The sequence below is a fragment of the Rhagoletis zephyria genome, unplaced genomic scaffold, assembly GCF_001687245.7.
Source record: "Rhagoletis zephyria isolate East Lansing unplaced genomic scaffold, Rhagoletis_zephyria_1.1 Rzeph_scaffold_01521, whole genome shotgun sequence".
In the NCBI taxonomy this organism is placed as follows: Eukaryota; Metazoa; Arthropoda; class Insecta; order Diptera; family Tephritidae; genus Rhagoletis; species Rhagoletis zephyria.
In genome coordinates, this window is record NW_016158605.1 from 1 (window position 1) to 16,864 (window position 16,864).

The 16,864-nt window shown below is 34.0% G+C and overlaps 1 protein-coding gene across 1 annotated transcript in view; it reads right to left on the reverse strand.

Annotated features, from left to right (window-relative positions):
- Positions 1–5,518: 5,518 nt before the first annotated feature.
- Eip63F-1 (Ecdysone-induced protein 63F 1) overlaps positions 5,519–16,864 on the reverse strand; it is a 29,926-nt gene continuing 18,580 nt past the window's right edge. The window contains exons 2-4 of the mRNA XM_017617927.1: positions 10,223–10,379; positions 8,474–8,622; positions 5,519–5,641 (exon numbers count right to left, since the gene is read on the reverse strand). Coding sequence (XP_017473416.1) covers positions 5,619–5,641; positions 8,474–8,622; positions 10,223–10,379 — 329 coding nt within the window. The 3' untranslated portion in view covers positions 5,519–5,618. The remainder of the gene's footprint in view (positions 5,642–8,473; positions 8,623–10,222; positions 10,380–16,864) is intronic.

The following is a 16,864-nucleotide window of genomic DNA, read 5'->3' on the forward strand; positions in this document are numbered from 1 at the left end:
CCGGTAATTAGAGAATAAGCAAAAAGTTTGCTCTCAAAAATGGAACATAGTCCAGAAATATGGGAAAGCAAAAAACCACATTTCGTGTCCACAATTTGAGAATTAGCTAATTCGCGTTGTTTTTGTTTTTGTAACTTAAATGCACACACTTGGAAATTGAATTGTTGATTCACAAATTTGATTTTAAGTATATAAAGATTGAAAATACATTCGCTATTACTTAAAAGCACCAAGTAAATGCAAGCAACATGTAAACACAAAACAGCTGATATGCACTTTGACACTTTATCCATTTTTACCCGGAGAAAAAGTCCGGGCTGTTTCGGACAGGAAGAAGAAGACAATTACGATCTAATACGTTCCCATTTTCGCTCTCTGTTACCCATTTTGTTAAGTACGGGGATGATTTTGGGCTATTTTGGGCACCTGTGGGATCCCGCGTTGCGTACGGGAAAGAACCTAAGGAATAGTGAATAGCCTGTTGATGTATTTTCAATCTGAACGCAATTATTTTCTGAAAATGTTTTCTTAAAGGGCAGATCAATTTTAAAACCGGCATGAGAAAACGGACTCGAAAGATTTAAAAAAATTCTACCTACTTTAACAAAAAAAGAAGAGGAAGCTATATTAGACTCTTATAAGAAATTATAACTTCTTGAAAAAATTAAATTTTAATATTTGAAAAAAATCCACAAGAAAACCCCTAAAGATATTTTATCTCTAATTTTCTTCCTAATGGCCCAGAATAATCCTAAATCAAGGGAGAAACCTGTGTGGTTAATTTTCATTTGGAAGTTAATTATAAGGAAATTTGTTCATGTTTTGACCAATAAAAGAATATCCAGTAATTTGCCAATAACCCGGGTTTTCAGTACCAGGTTAAGGCATAGATAACATAAACTGCATTTATATTGACCAGCAGGCTGATAATTGATTGGCTAATCTTAATTTAAACTGGCCAGCTCGAGCATTGAAACTAAGTTCAAACCACAGACGTGCACTGAAAAACTTGCCCTTAGTGAGAGACATTTACAGAAAAGTACGAAAACGCAGCCTTGGAAGTAGTTACTAGTTGTTACCCGTAAAAACTTGGAACTTCTCCCAAAATTTCGCTTCTCTCGCGCTTTGCCAAATTTTGCGCAGCAAATCGTCAAAACATGAAAACTCTAGCAATTGTTACCAAATACACATTACAAAATATCTCGTAAGAGGGAGCTAATATATCAAAAATTGAGAGTAAACTGCCGAATGTGAGTTAACTCCCCACTGTAAAACCGGCTTAAAATATACCAATAGTGGTATTCGCGCTTCTATGTATTCGTTGTATCCTGCGTAAGTGTAACTGGACGAGCGTGTGGTTGTTGTTGCATGTGTATTTGATGTACCGCTAGCAACAACAAATCCCACGCTCATGCAGTTACGACTACCCAACATACAACGAATACACATAAGAGCGAATACCCCTAATGTTAATTTTTGTAGATGAAATACACATACAGCCCCATATAAATTATTAACTATAAATTATTAACTATAATTTCACCATCATACAGTCCTATCATGAATTTTCAATCCTTGTGAATCATGACAAGGCTGATAGTTTTTTTTTGTTTTCAACCCACCGATTCTCCAGCTCGAATTCGTTTTTCTGGCTCCCTGTATCTTTCAATTTTTTCCAAATGTTCATCTTCCATATTGATTTTCTTTTTTCTATCTTTTTCCTCCGACATTGCTGCGTCTTTAGTTATTCGTTATTACTCTGTCTCTGTCCCGTACTGAAAATATGGCTTTGTAAATTTGTCTGCAGTTTCTATGGATTGCGATTTTGATAGAAATTTCGTTATATTTTGGCTGCAAACAACGCACTCGAAAATACATATATATAAATAAATATCGAAGGCAAATTTTGACGTCTAAATCACATAAACGACGTTTACGAACCGAAAATAAAAACAATTTTTGAAAGTTGATACTTTTTGAAATAATTGATTTGATCAGAGTTCCTTCCATGGAGCATGGTGTATAATTTCACCATGCTTCCAGAGTAGTTGTAAGCGCAAAATACTTACGGGCAAAAAAATAGAGATGAAGAGAATACATAACTGTGGCATTTTATTAATACAACTTAAGTGTATTTAGAAGGTTTGCCTTTGAATTAAAAAAGGATAAGTTTCACTTGAAAAATTTTAAATTTTTACAAGCTTCTATTAAAGGGGCAGCTTAAACTACATCTATCGCTAGTTAATCGGTAAAATATTGTTTGGGAGAACAATAAAATATTGATTAAAAGGGAAAAATGGGCTATCTCGGGATAAGCTGTTTTAATAAATTGCCACAGATACACAAGTATATATGAACATAAATTACAATTTTGCAGTAGAGCCCTTGAGAACCGCTCCTTATAGGATTTTTCTGAGGTAGAATCAGAATCTGTTTGTTTTTGTGTCTTAGGTTTGCCACCAAAAAACTCAAATATTTACGGACCTACATATAGTTATTGCGACAGACCGAACAACGCTTCTTACTGTTCTTGGTCCAGTGGGGGAGAAAAACGTTACTGTTACTGCGTTTTCAGAGGGACGGTTACATCTAAAGTCACGAGTTATCTGAGTGCTTAGGCGTTATTAGTAGTGTGCGCTGTTAAAGCATTGCTGGGCTTAAGTATGGCATTAAGAAGGCCTTGCGGGTTTTTTGCGATTCGGAAAAGAAGGGTTAGCGGTCCATAAGATTCACCTGTGCTGGCAGGCTTCTCGAGTTTAGTTAAAAATACCACTCTCTCGAAGTTCTAAGAAAAAATGAGGATAGCCAGTGACAGGTTTGCAACTAAGTTCTTTTTATCACCAAGCATATTCTGTTGGGATCAATGGCTTTGCAAGTTTTTGACTTTCTGATTTTCAGTTTTCTTATGTCACGGTATCCAAAAGTCATCAGATATCATTTAACACTCTGCGCACTATAATATTTACTAAGGAAGATCTGTACGAGGACTGCTGGGGTTATGCATGTTTTCGACCCACCAGTCTATCAACTACAGGGATCTTCTGTTGCTTTGGCGCAACTTTCAACTCTTACAGTCTGGCTTGTTCCGAATATTTCAGACGTTGTCCCTGCACGCGAAAATGATCCACACCCCATAATCCAACTCTTTGAGTGCTCCAAATAGTACATATCTGCAAATTTTAAAGGAAGTTGCCCAGAGATGCATAGCCAGACCGACCTAAATAGATTCATTGAAGAATCCAAATGATGATATTATATAGCTCGTGAGCCGAGAAACTATCGGAGAATAAATCTCGAGAGCGAGAATTTGTACCTTAATTTGCACTTACCTAAAAATTTGAATATAATCCTTAACTTGAAGTCGCCAATGTATTCGTAATAGGCACAGCAGTCAAAGGGGCCTTTAGATTAAGTGGTTAATACCGAATACCGGCACGTTGCGATCTTGAGCGAGCTTAAAATAGGACGGCAGAACGAGGCCGACTTTGATGTCGGAACTGATTGCATAACATCATTCTGGGACTACCGCTTTAGGATGCTTTTATTCGAGGCCAACGAACAGGGAATGGTGGCATTTCTTTATAAAAAAAATTCACCCGCAAATTGTACCAAAAGTGAAAAGTATGCCGGTTCGGGGAAAATTAAACTCATGATAAGGCTGAATATATCCGGTCTGACGACTACAGTGTCTATGAGGTGGAGATCTTTGTCTTTCGTTAAAAGCGTATGATTTAATTAAATACGACTTTACAAACCGGTGGCAATAAAATTCTGCAGTAGGGCGTTCTTGAAAAGTTTTCTCTGGGATAGGTCGTTTTCGAACTGGCAGCCAAGATAGGTCGATCTTCAACTCAGGTAACGATATGGTGTTGCCATAGTCAATCCCGGTTAGAAGAATGTGCTTCTTTCTTGCGTTTATAGCGCGGGAGGCGCGGTTTGTGGGTATTCACAATAAGCCAAACTTGCCTACGAGAGGAAATATAATTTTTATATTCATATACGCCTTCCTAACCCAATCCCTAGCTAGATCGTATGATCCCTAGCGGTTTTATACTTGTTTAAGATACATAGTACATTAAAAATGTATTTCCTGCCCACAATATAAAAAAGAAAATAATAACAAAAAAATCTAAAAAAAAGCAACTAAGTTTGTATATTTGTTTATTATCAACAATTAAATTTATTTAGTTTCATTTATTCAAATAAATTTACAAAATATTTTACTTTATTTAATTTCCATGCCATTTCCTAATAATTGTTTAAATATGTTTGTTTGTTGTTTTTTTTTTGTTTGTATGTATATTTCTTTGTATGCGCTCTTTCAATTTTGTTTTAAACAAAGCTAAGTAATAATGCACATGCGAATATATTTGTACATACATACACATTGCTTAGCCATAAGTATGTAAGCATGTATGTACATACAGAGATATTAATAAACGTATAGGTGATTTATAGAATTTTAGAAAACGACTTAATTTAATAATAAGTATAGTATATAATAATTTTGATTTTAAAATTTAAATTTTGTAGTTGTTTCACTTGGTAAGACAATATTGAAGGTTTACATTTAGTTTTTTCTTTTTGTGTTTTTTTTTTTTTTTTGTAAATATTTGTTTTGCCAGCAAATTTGAAAATTGCGCAATATATGTATGTACGTAATATTTGTATTTTTTAGGTTAGCTTGCATTTGATTGCAATGCTTTTGATCCTTAGCGATAATTCATTTGTACGACATCATCGTCGTCGTCATCATTATCATCATCATCTGATCAAAATTTATTCCATACACTCACTTTTGCTTTTGACTTTTATCAGAATTTCAAATCATTTATTGCAGCACCCTTAACACAAAATTTTATCACTCTCGCGCTCAGACTTATATGAATTTTGTTTTATATTTTTAATATTATAACATTTATTATAAATCTGTAAAATTCAATGTTATGAATACAGTTTTATATGTATGTATGTATGTTTAAGTTTAAGAATTGAAGTTCGCTTTAAAGTTATTTTTGTTTGTTTTTATTTTCATTCTTTAGAAAAAACTAAGCGCTGCAATTATCATATTATCTTACAAATTTCTCTTTCTTTGTTGCTGCTGCTTTTACACAATTTGATTAGCATTTATGTAAATTAACTTAAATTAACTAGACATATGTATGTATGTATGTGTGCATGTAGTTGTTTTTATGTATATTTTTTTCGTGTGAAACTATAAATAAGTAGTTGTGTTTATTTAAATTAACAGCCTAATAACTAAAATTTTCCTCTTTTGTTGACTTGCTTCTCCTTTTCTTCCAACAGCTATGTATGTATGTATGTATGTCGCTTCAACTTCCAGCTGCCAGTTTGTCTTCTTACCACCTTAGCAGATAAACGCTGACGAACTTATAAAAATATGCTTTCATTTTGCTATTTTATTTTGACCCTTTTTCGTTAATAGCGTGTTATTTTTAATATACATAACATATGCTTAACTATGTATATAATTTTTCATTTAAGTTGAGTATATTTGTATATAAAGTTAGCATATATATATTTTTTTTGTTGCCTTTGCAGTTGGTTTGTTGTTGCGTCACTAATATTTGTTTGTAAGGATACAGGCGTTCAGCACTTTAAAGTAAAAGTCTCGTAAATTCTGTAAATAGACCAAAAATAAATGTTTTTTTTTTTTAATTAGTAATGATTCAATCTGTATTAATATTAAAAATAAGTTTTCATTTGAACGAAAATGAATGGTTAAAAAAGGGCGTTGAAATGTTTAAATTTTTATCCAATTTGTTGCGATCAGAGTGAAAATATTTGAGGGCGTCGATAAATGAGATTTTTAGCAATTTTTGACTACCCCTTTCAAAGTGACTTATGGAAATTTTTAGTTAGCATTGTGGTTTTTCTTAGGCCTCAGGAGGTAAAACTACACTAAAAAGGTTTTATGGATTAAGAAGAATCGATTATCAAAAATTAAAAAAGTTTGAGCAATTTCCCCTTTTTTGCCGAAAAAATGTTTAATTTAATTTAAATTTAACTTAAATAAAATAAAAGTCCACACCGATCCCAAGTCTGCTTGATCACTTGCCTGCCTGCCTAAGTTACTCGGATGTCATGGCGTATGAGTTACGTACTCGTATCATCATCAACATTTAGTCCGGTCGAAATAGAAATTTTAAATCCCTGTAGATGGGGTAATTGCTTTATTTACGGCCTAGTCTACTGCATTGCCCTCAATTTGAGACGAGTGTTCATGATCCTAATCGTCGTCTGTGCATTATCGCCATTGGCAACAGAGTCAAAGTTAGACATTTCAACGTATAGTTTCCACAGTTTGCAGACCGGTCTGACCGGTTTGGTTTGAAAATCCTTTCGTCCATTGCAATGCTCTCAGGATTTGGCACAACATTTTGGCCCTTTGTATTGTCATCCATTTCATCCGTTGTGATGCGGTATTCGTTCAACGACTCTTCTCCACAGTGGAGGGAATCAAGCAGTTTTGATTGTTTTTTCTTTTTAACATACGTGTCTTTAAATTAATGGGGAAGAAAGAGGTATTCCTAAAAGGCTGTCTAAAACCAGAAATTAAGTAATGAAAAGTAATATTGGTCTATTTCTATTACAAGGGACTTCAGAGGACGAAAAACAAAGTTATCCGACCCAGGCTAGCTTAAATAAGAGAGAAAATGCTGAATTTCTAAAAGTGTAGTTAGGTGTGGCAATGAAAATACTTTTCCTATGTATTTTGCTTTCCAATTTAAAAGTTCACTTTCCAGTGCTGGTGCTATACGAGTGCTGTCAAAACAATCCAGTGTCATCGTTCAACAAATTTGTTACCGAATTTGCATGAAATTAAATAATGTTGAATTAAACACATACTAATTAATATATTGTCTAACTAAAAATATCTTTAAATGAAAAGTATCAATTTATAAGTTATTAGCACATCCAACACATACATCACCATATTTAGAAACGTTTAACTTAAGATATGGGACCCTTTCATTGGAAAATGTAAACGAACAGACCTATTGTTCTTGTATTATATGTATACGCATTGTGCCAATATTTGTTCAATGTATTAATGCATCTGTATATACGTACATGGATATATTTATACTACATATACTGTGGACAAATATGCATGCTTTGCTGAGAAGGTCAGTGCATCCTTCTCCAACTACAACTACGGACTAATATTTGAATAACTCGATAGCTTAAGAAGTTATACATAAACATGTATTTACATAGGGACGTTGCCAGCGGAAGGTCTGCCGAAAAAAAATAGAAGTTACATCTCTAATTTATGTATGGAACGAATAATATATACGAGTACTGGTTATGTAAGCAGAAACATATTTGCGAAAAGTGGTCTCGCTAGGTGGCGCCTGGGTGGAGATATTTTTAAAATCCGTATTTATGCTCCCATTTGTTTAAAATTTGGCATACGTAGTGGAAACATATTTAGTAAGACAGATTTGCAAAAATGGAACTGCTAGGTGGCGCTGAGGTCAAATTAAAAAATATATTCGACATAAAATGCATATTTCTTTTTGTGGTCAAAATTGGTTAAAAAACCATATTATTAAAAATTTTTCAATGCAAATTTTAGTAACGTGACGTAAAGTTATGTTACACAATTTTTTATTTAATTTAACTTTTTTATTTAGAGTTTGCAATAATTTTTTTTTTAATTCAAACATTAGCATAAAAAACACCTTGAAAACTGCATGATCTGTTAAGATCAGTGAAAGGTATTGTATACAAATAAAATGAGCCAAATATTTCAAACTTATACGTTTTTCCTTTTAAGATTTTTAAAATTTGAAAATTCTGTAAATTTTTATATTTTTAAAATTTTTTAACCAGATCAATTTTTGCAGCTATATAAGTTTTTGGTGCTAATCAAAAAATAAACTTGCGAAATCCGAGAAATTGTGCAATTTTGAACTTTCGAAAAAATATCTTTTATTTTTATTTCCTTTGGCAGAACTTCGTTATATGATAAAATAAAAGTTCTGATCAAAATTTATGCAAATCAAAAATGGTCGATTGGTTGGACCATTGGTCGATTTGATTTGAATTGACGCATATGTTATTTAGGTTAAAAGAAAAAAAAAATGTACAGGGTATGCATATCGAATTTCGCAAAAAAAAAAAATTCAGGGACACCCTAATGTACATATGTATGTACATACATATGAATCAAAACAATTGCATGCCAGCGTTAGGATGTTGTGCATAAGCACGCTGTCGTGATGTGCGTCATAGCTGACCTCTGTTGTGCCACGCTGCACGCTAAGGTTAATGCACTGCAAAATTATTGCAAGCAAAACATATTTTACTTACAAGAATTGTACGGTGACAAAAGCTTCAGTATGCAAAGGGATGTATGCTTATTGGGTATTAGCTAGGTTTGCTTGTACTTATGCATGTATGTAAGAGCATCATAGTATACTACATATATGTATGGCTGACCTACCTTCGTAATTAATTCGGCCATCTTGATCCAAATCGGCAATAGCCAATAATTGTGTGAGTTGTGCTTCTGAGAGAGGTTCGCCAATCATCTCCATGGCGGTTTGTAGTTCGTCGCGGGTAATGAAACCATTGCCGTCCCGATCAAATACCCTGTAGAAAAAAAATATAGATTTATAATTAGTATCCTTATAGTAACTAAGTTTGTACCTGTAATTGTGTCTATATTTGGCTTTGTTACTGTGTCTGTGTCTGTACTAGTTGTTACTTGTACATGTATCAGTATCTATCGACCTCACCCTACTACAAAATCAATTTCTCTTATCGAAGTAACAAAGAGTTGATAAATATTTGTTTCTGTGTACATACACATACATACATATGTATATGTGGCACAAACACACAGTATTATCAGAAAATCAATAATTCACAATCCAAACAAGCACGAAATGAATGTGGAGGAGAAGCCCACAGATACGTGCCGGACCGCCGGCAAATTAAATATCTTGAACAAGCAAAGGTAAACATTCTCAGCCGCATTGTAACTCTGCTCCATGGGTTGGCAAACTGCACATTGCACATTGATACGAGTAAACTGACGCAGTTACTGTTTAAAGGGATTTAAATCAGACTTCTCAGGAAGTTACATTTTGCACAGTTAAGTCCTGCGTGGAAACAAAACCGAAAAGTCACTGTGTGTGACAGCTGAATGGAGAAATGGCTTGATTAAAGGCCAGCTAATTGCGCCAGCGACAAGCAGATCGCGGTTCTACCGAAGTGGATACAATTGAAATACATATTTTTGTATGAACATTAGGGTGCACAACTCTTCATACAAAAAAAAGGTGACATTTTAAAGCATCCGCAAACCTATTTCGTAAAAATATTAAGATGTATATTAGAGTGGTCTAACAAATTTTTTCCGAGTTAGGGTTGAGGCCACCTTCCAAAGTTTATTGTCCATATATTAAGCAAAGCATAGGTTAAGCAACCTGAGACCACTTCAAATTTAAATTATCCGTATTGGTCACAGAAAATTAAAAGTTGGTATAGGTATTACATATACCAAAAGGAAGAAACTAAAGGGGTGCCCCGTTTTCTACGATGACATTTTTTTCTCAAACAAAATTTGCAACACTCTAGATAGATAGATATTTAGTTGAGGGATGCACTGCGACCAGGAGATCTATTGTGCCCCTCTGCAACACTCTAATGTACATATGTACGCGGGAGGGTCCGATTTGAAAATACCTCCAACAATCGAGCTTTTTATAAATAAAATTAGTTTTTAAAAATGTCTTTATTCACACGAAATAAACTCTATGATAGCAAAAGTTGGAGCTCAAAAGACCTGCATACAAAATTTTTACATATTTGCTAGTTCCTATGGAAAACCCGCAACTTTTTTGTGTAGCGCCCTAATGTATGTACATAAGTATGTACAATTAAAATTCTATTGACGTGCAAAATCCACGATAACATTTTAAGTTGTCAGATGTACTAGAAGCTAAAGCGTTAGATTATATATAAGTATGTATGTATGTATGAATGTATGTAGATGTGCAATCCTAACTAGTTTGAATTGCCTTTCCTTAATTCCTTAGTCAAGGCACTCAAGATTCTGAATACTGTATCTATGTACGATTGACAAAGAATTTACTTATGAATGTATATACATTTGTATACAAACATGTGTGTACATATGTAGTATATCATATAAATATAAATACAGCGCACTTTTTCGATGGCTCACCTAAATGCGGCGATTAAATCTTCGGTGACATCATCATTCTCTTCTGGTTTACTTGCATTTTCTTCATGCTGTTGTTGCTGCTGTTGCTGTTCGTCGCGTATCGCCTGAATGCGCCCAACCCATTGCAGGAATTCAGCCTCGTTTATTAACCCATTTCCTGGAATGTAAAAAATAGATCGATTGGGTAATTAGATGACAAATAAATTAGTTAAGTAATGGGTACAAATTCTAATAAGAGTAACGCTCAAAAAGATAAATAGTGTCACTAGAGCTCGGCTATAAATCCAATCGAAATTCTGTGAGCATTAACGAAACTAATGCCCCATTCCAATAGGGTTCTACACATGTGATAAAAAAATGTGTGCCATTTAAAAAATGGCATGTGGAAGCGAACTTAGTGTTTATTTAAATTTTCAACTGTGTTATTACAATTTTTGTAATTTATTTAATACCCAGTGGAAATCGAGTATAAAGCTTCAAACATGAAAATAAAGCTGTGAATGATGAAGGTTTCTAAAAGATATTAGCCGTGCTGAGTTCAGCGAGTTCACGAGAAAGTTAATGATGTAACAAATGTCCCTCTTGCCAATGCGGAGCAGTGACATTTATAATGCTCTACACTCTTAATTTCCTCTATGTCGCTGCAACTGCGATAGAAGTCATTCGACCGCAGACAATTATATTGGTTATCAGTGGTGATATTCCCGACTACATGTCGAAGCAGGAGACGCTTCATTTGGGCCAGATTGGTCGCGCTATCCTGCAGGTGGGCTCTGCAGATCATCCACTATTAGCCAGTTCGGTAAATTTAGTTTCCAGCCAAAGTTTGTAAAATGATTACGGTATACCCTCACGATCTGATTACTTTCAGCTGCTAAAAAATCATTCCTCAGCCAAGGAATTATTTGACTACTCGTATTCTGAATCTCTGTACGCTGCCACTATCGGTAAAGAGCGGTTTCTACTTTTGCAAACCCGGTTGCGGTTTGATCATAAATCACAACGCCTTCAAAGGATTTTTGATAAGAAATGTGTGGGACTTGTTTCTTCAGAAGTGTGTTGACAACTACTTGTAAACTGCTGGTAGTTATATCACAATTGAAGGAACCCTTCCTCGCGAGTGCATCTGCCATACACTTACCTGATATACCATTGTGGCCTGGCACATATACGAAATATGTGGTGTGCCGGCTTGGAAATTAATTTAGAGTGCCTCTACACTCTGTGACAATCCTTGATGAGGATTTATCGCATTCAAGTGCTTTAATAGCTGCTTGACTATCAGAGAAAAAAGCTATTGCATGCGGGTTGAGAGAAGAATCGATTAGCCACCTTACAGCTTCCTTGATTAGTGTTATTTCAGATTGAAAAACTCTACGAAACTCCGGCAACCGAAAACTATGGTTGAATGAAAGCTCTTGCATGGTAAACCACAGGTAGGTTATTTTCCAATCTTTGTATGAAAACAAAGTCTGCAGGAATATTACCATAATTCTGACCTTTCCGAACCTCGTGTTACTCCATTTTATCAGCGCTTTAAATATTACTGCATAGCAGCTAGCCTGTAGTTTTCCTTCTATTTATGTACATACGTCTACAGGTAAAATTTGAAGCCAGATCTCAACGGCTCTTGTCGGCGTTGAGGATAGAGCTTGGTTAAACGTAGGACAATAGGTCGTTCAAGCCTTATTTTTTCCCTACAACTGATTTAAAGCTACATATATAGGGCAGTTATAGACAGTTAGAAGACTGTAATTTTTTATTATTATTTTTTTTCTGATTCGCGCCAATAATATATTTGCATATATTAGAGTGGTTAAAAAAAACTCTCTTTATGGAAATTCATAAACGCTGCCATCAAAATATTGTTACTTGTGATAAAAAAAGAGAAACGTGCTCTTTTTATTTTGAAAAAAAAGCGTCTTTAGAGGTCGCGCTGGTCGGTTTTTTATAAAAACGCTGATGTTCTATTTTTTTATTTTCGTGACATATTTAAGTGCAGCTAACAATGTAGTTTTTTCATGTAATTACTCAGGTATAATTGGGAAATATTTCCTTAATTACATACCTGTCTTGGACAGTTAGAATGGGCCTAATGCCCGAAAATATGCTTTTGAAAAGAGACTGCTAAAATTAAAACATTGATACTAACCGTTTTAAGCATTGTCATGGGTTGGAACTTGTTACCATGACCAGACCGACCTTTATTTTTTTTTCAAAATAAAAAAATGCTTTTCTCTTTTTTTATCACAAATAACAAAAAGCGGAAAAAAACATCTTTTTTTCAAAATAAAAAAATACTTTTTTCTTTTTTTATTACAAATAACAATAATTTGAAGTAGCGTTTATGTATTAAAAAAAAAAATTGAACCACTAACATATGTATGTGCATAAATACTTATTTGGCTAAAATCTCTTAAACGGTTAAAGCTTTATATACGCAGTGTTCGATTTAGCAATACTCTCGACGAATAGTAATCAATAAAATGTTAACGGTATGCCGGGTACTCCAACATTCAACCGCCCTTTTAGAATTTAAATATTTAAATCTCAAGTGAATGGTTCTTTAAATTAAAAACACCACGCACTTTTGTGGCTATTAAATACAATTTTCTGCATAAGTTTCTTGCCCATCTTTTAGCCATTAAATCATTAGAAGACTGAGTATTCACTCAACGTCAGAACAAGAGCGCTTTTGTTTTGTGATACCGACCAGCTTAGCAGAAATGAGCACAATAACAGTAACAATAACAAAAGCTATATGGCATATATACCCAGTAAACATTCGGCTTGGTTAACAATTCGAAAGTCATTGGAAAACAAATTTTTTTTCGAGTTCTCCATTCTCCAGAAAAATGGAACCATCGTTATCCCATGTATCTTCCCTTCGTTATTAACTCGAAATCCAGCCCAATATCGAATAGAAATTTTATTGAGAGAGAGTGACTCCCTTATGTTTCCCTTCAAGAATGAGCTGGATGTCACTTTCTTTCATGTTACTATGGTTTAAATTTTTTTTTTCGATCCCATTTCGAGTGTATTTTCAATCTACTATGAATGTTGGAAAACTAAGGCTGGTTATGAGTTCGCTCTCAGTTCGATATGCATATTGGATATCGAAGGTAATATTCGAACATTCGTCACAATGTTTATTGGGTATGTACATTGTACATATATATGTGTATGTATGTATATATGTATGTGCATATTTATAACGACAAAATAATAGTGTGGCAAGAAAAGGTAGTTTTTTTTAACTCGTATACTCGTATGGACAGATGTGAGTACATACATATGTATCTAAGTATATGTATATTTGTATGCATGCATTTCTTAATAGTATAGTATATAGTTAAAACATAAATAAATGCAAAAGAACAAAGGGACTAAGGAAGAAAAGGAATCCACTCAAAGTCAACGAAAGGTACGCATATGTAAGTATGTATTTACATGTGAACATGCTACTATTCGACTCAAACACATACATATGTATGTATGAGTATACATATATTTGCATTTATATACGAACGGCATACACACAGCTTGCTCAACTACTATTTAGTAGTTAGTGAGTGCTTTTGCAACCGACGCAGCGTGCACTGCAGTACATACAAACATACATATGTGCATACATATAACTGCCACATACGATTGGGGCGAAATGTAGCTGGTTTGGCGTTCAAAGCTGTTTGTTATAAGTGCCGGAAATGGCAAAAGTGCTCGCATGGATTGCATGCAACGCTTAGATGCTGCTATTGTTGTAGGCGGATTAGACATACATACATACATCTGCACTTCCTTACATACTTAGTATTTACATACTCATATTTCGAGTAGTTGTAAATGGGAATTTTAACCCTTTCAGTACAAGCGTGCAATATATTGGAGAAACTTTTTTTGTGCTTAAAGCTGTTTTTTTGTAAATAAAATAATTTTGCTATTAAAAGAACTGTTGACCGTATTTTTCACAAAAGTGAAAACTGTTACAAAAGTCGATAGTGAATAGTGTAATATATTGGCAAAAACAGATATTTTTTGGTGGAATTGAAATCCGAAAACATTTTTATGTATCATTCATTGTTTTGAAATACATATATTTCGCGAATGAAAAAAAAAAAAATGTAATTGAGATCACTTCCCATTTTGCAAATCTGGGCTACCACTGTCAAATTTAATGGACGCTAAAAAACGCAAAATGTTTTTGATTGTATTTATTTTTGAAATCAACGACCTAAAATTAGCCGATATACAAATTTGCAGATTTTTTGCTTCAACGGATGATTTTTTGGGCAGAAAGGGTTAAAGATGGAAACTGTTGCAAGTAGAACAATGTATTCTTAAATATAGACAAAAAGAAAGTGAAATTACAAAATTTTAGGAATAAAGTACAAAAACCTGTAAACACTCATCATGGCGCCACAAAAGCTATTGTTGCGCAGCGAAACGCATCTTAAACATACATACATACATACATACATACATACATACATACTTAGTAGATGCGCGCTTAATCTGCATTTATTTCTGTTTGAGGTTATTCGCTAGCATCTAATGCTTTTTGCGAACCATTCAAGCGTTCATTCATTTCACTTTCATTATTGTTGTAGCGATTACATTGCAATTTTGGTGAGTGCATCTGAGTGAGGCTTTGTGATGCTCACTGGTTAGCTGGCATTGACCTTGAATGCAATGTCGTAACGGCAAATAATTGTCAATGACAGCTATAGCATTCAGGCAACAAACGAAGTCTGGTTTTGTCAGCTGGCGCAGCTGCTTAAGGCAACGCGAAGAAAAGTGGGTAAGTAGTAGCGGTTGACTTACACTATGCATGTGCTTGGAAGCGTTTTGGGTTGTAGTTTGACATGTGGTATGAGTAATATTTTTCATTTGGAAATACACACACACACACACACACAGCGCAAACTCATTAGTATAAACAATAAAGACAGCAATTATAAAATAAAAACTGGACAAATTCCAAAGTCTTTTATAAGTTATGGGATGGTTCAACGAATTTAGACTTTTTTCTGCAACAGAATAAACTCGGTTCAGATTTAAACATCAAATATTTTAAGTTCAAAAGTTATAAGAGATTAAGTTGTGCGTGCGAGCGACTGGTATAGCGCGCTCTAAAACGCTTTATAACACGAAAAAAAATAAAATTTTTTACTAATGACTTATATGTAAAAAATCTCACATTTCAATTGAGATGACGTAAAATAGTGTTAAATATTACCGTCAATGGGAAAAATGACAAGTAAATTTTCTCTTTGAATTTTTACTCAGAAAGTGGGAAAAATTTTGAACACGCATAGTACCATAGATAGCCCATACTATCTATATAGAAATCATAGTTGGCGAATTCGATTTCGCTTTTCTGTCTGCTTCCCAGCTTGTCGAAAAGTATCTCGTTTTGCACCATTGAACGCGCCTTGTACATTCGACGTGGAAAGCACCAAACGTGTAGGTATACAAATTTTCATAAAAATACATATGTAGACACATTTTCATGTGAAAAAGCGACACGATATTCTGGCTAGTCTCGACTATTTTTTTTATTAAAGCCTCGTTAATTATATAATACTTAACACCATATCAATTCACATCTCAAACTTTGTAGAGAGATTAAAAAAATTCACAAACAAAATTTTTTATTCACAATTTTTAGAAAAATTCCAAGTATGTATGCAGTTTTGTAGCACATTAAATTCTAGTAATGAGGTGCAAGTTTCAAGAGGCTTAGATAGCATTGATTTTTGATAACTTGTCTTTTTTGCCGACGGTGCTCTTATTTTTTTTCATACAAAACAAATTGTCGAGCATGGTAACTTTGTGTGGAAAGAAATGCGTGATGCCGTCAGATTTTTTTCAAAAATCCGCTTTTAAGCGGTCGGCGCTAAAAATAAAAAAAAGCTATAATAAGGAGAGATCAACTATTTCCACAAATGAAATTGCAAATTTCACATTCAGCAATAATTGAATCTTGAAGGGAAAAAATTTTCTAAATTTTTAAGTGCAAATATCAAAAAAAAAAAAAAATCACCAACTTGACGCTAAATCGCCCAATCTGGACACTCTGGTCATATATGCATACTTGTTTGTCCGAAAAAAGGATACGATCGTTAGGAATGTAGCATATTCAGATATCTGACCGCATGAACTCAACACATGTTTACTCAGAAGTCAATGAAATCGATATAAGAACTTTTTTTTTTTAAAGTTCACACAAAATTCGTTTAGGTAATTTCCATAGATTTGACAAATTGCCAAGTTTTACTGAAAGAAGTCTAACAATGCCAAGTGGAAGGCCGAAGAAAAAGTAGGCAGCACACTCATTGCCATTGTCAATGTCGCGTGGCCTGCTCAAACTTACATATGTATGTATGTATGTATTCATTGGTAGTATATATGTACATATTTATGCGTATAAAATTTTGGAAGTCATAATAGTGTTGTAGACATATCCATAAACTAGAAACCACAGTAAGCAACTCTGCCAAAACCACAACTGGCTGCTTATGTAACCAGAGTTTTAGCTAAAAATGTATGCAAGTTTATAGGCATGTATGTATGTCCACTGCATTACAAAGCCGCAAATGCTAGCTGAATCGTTGTTATCGGAAACATCTTTGTGGGTGTTCT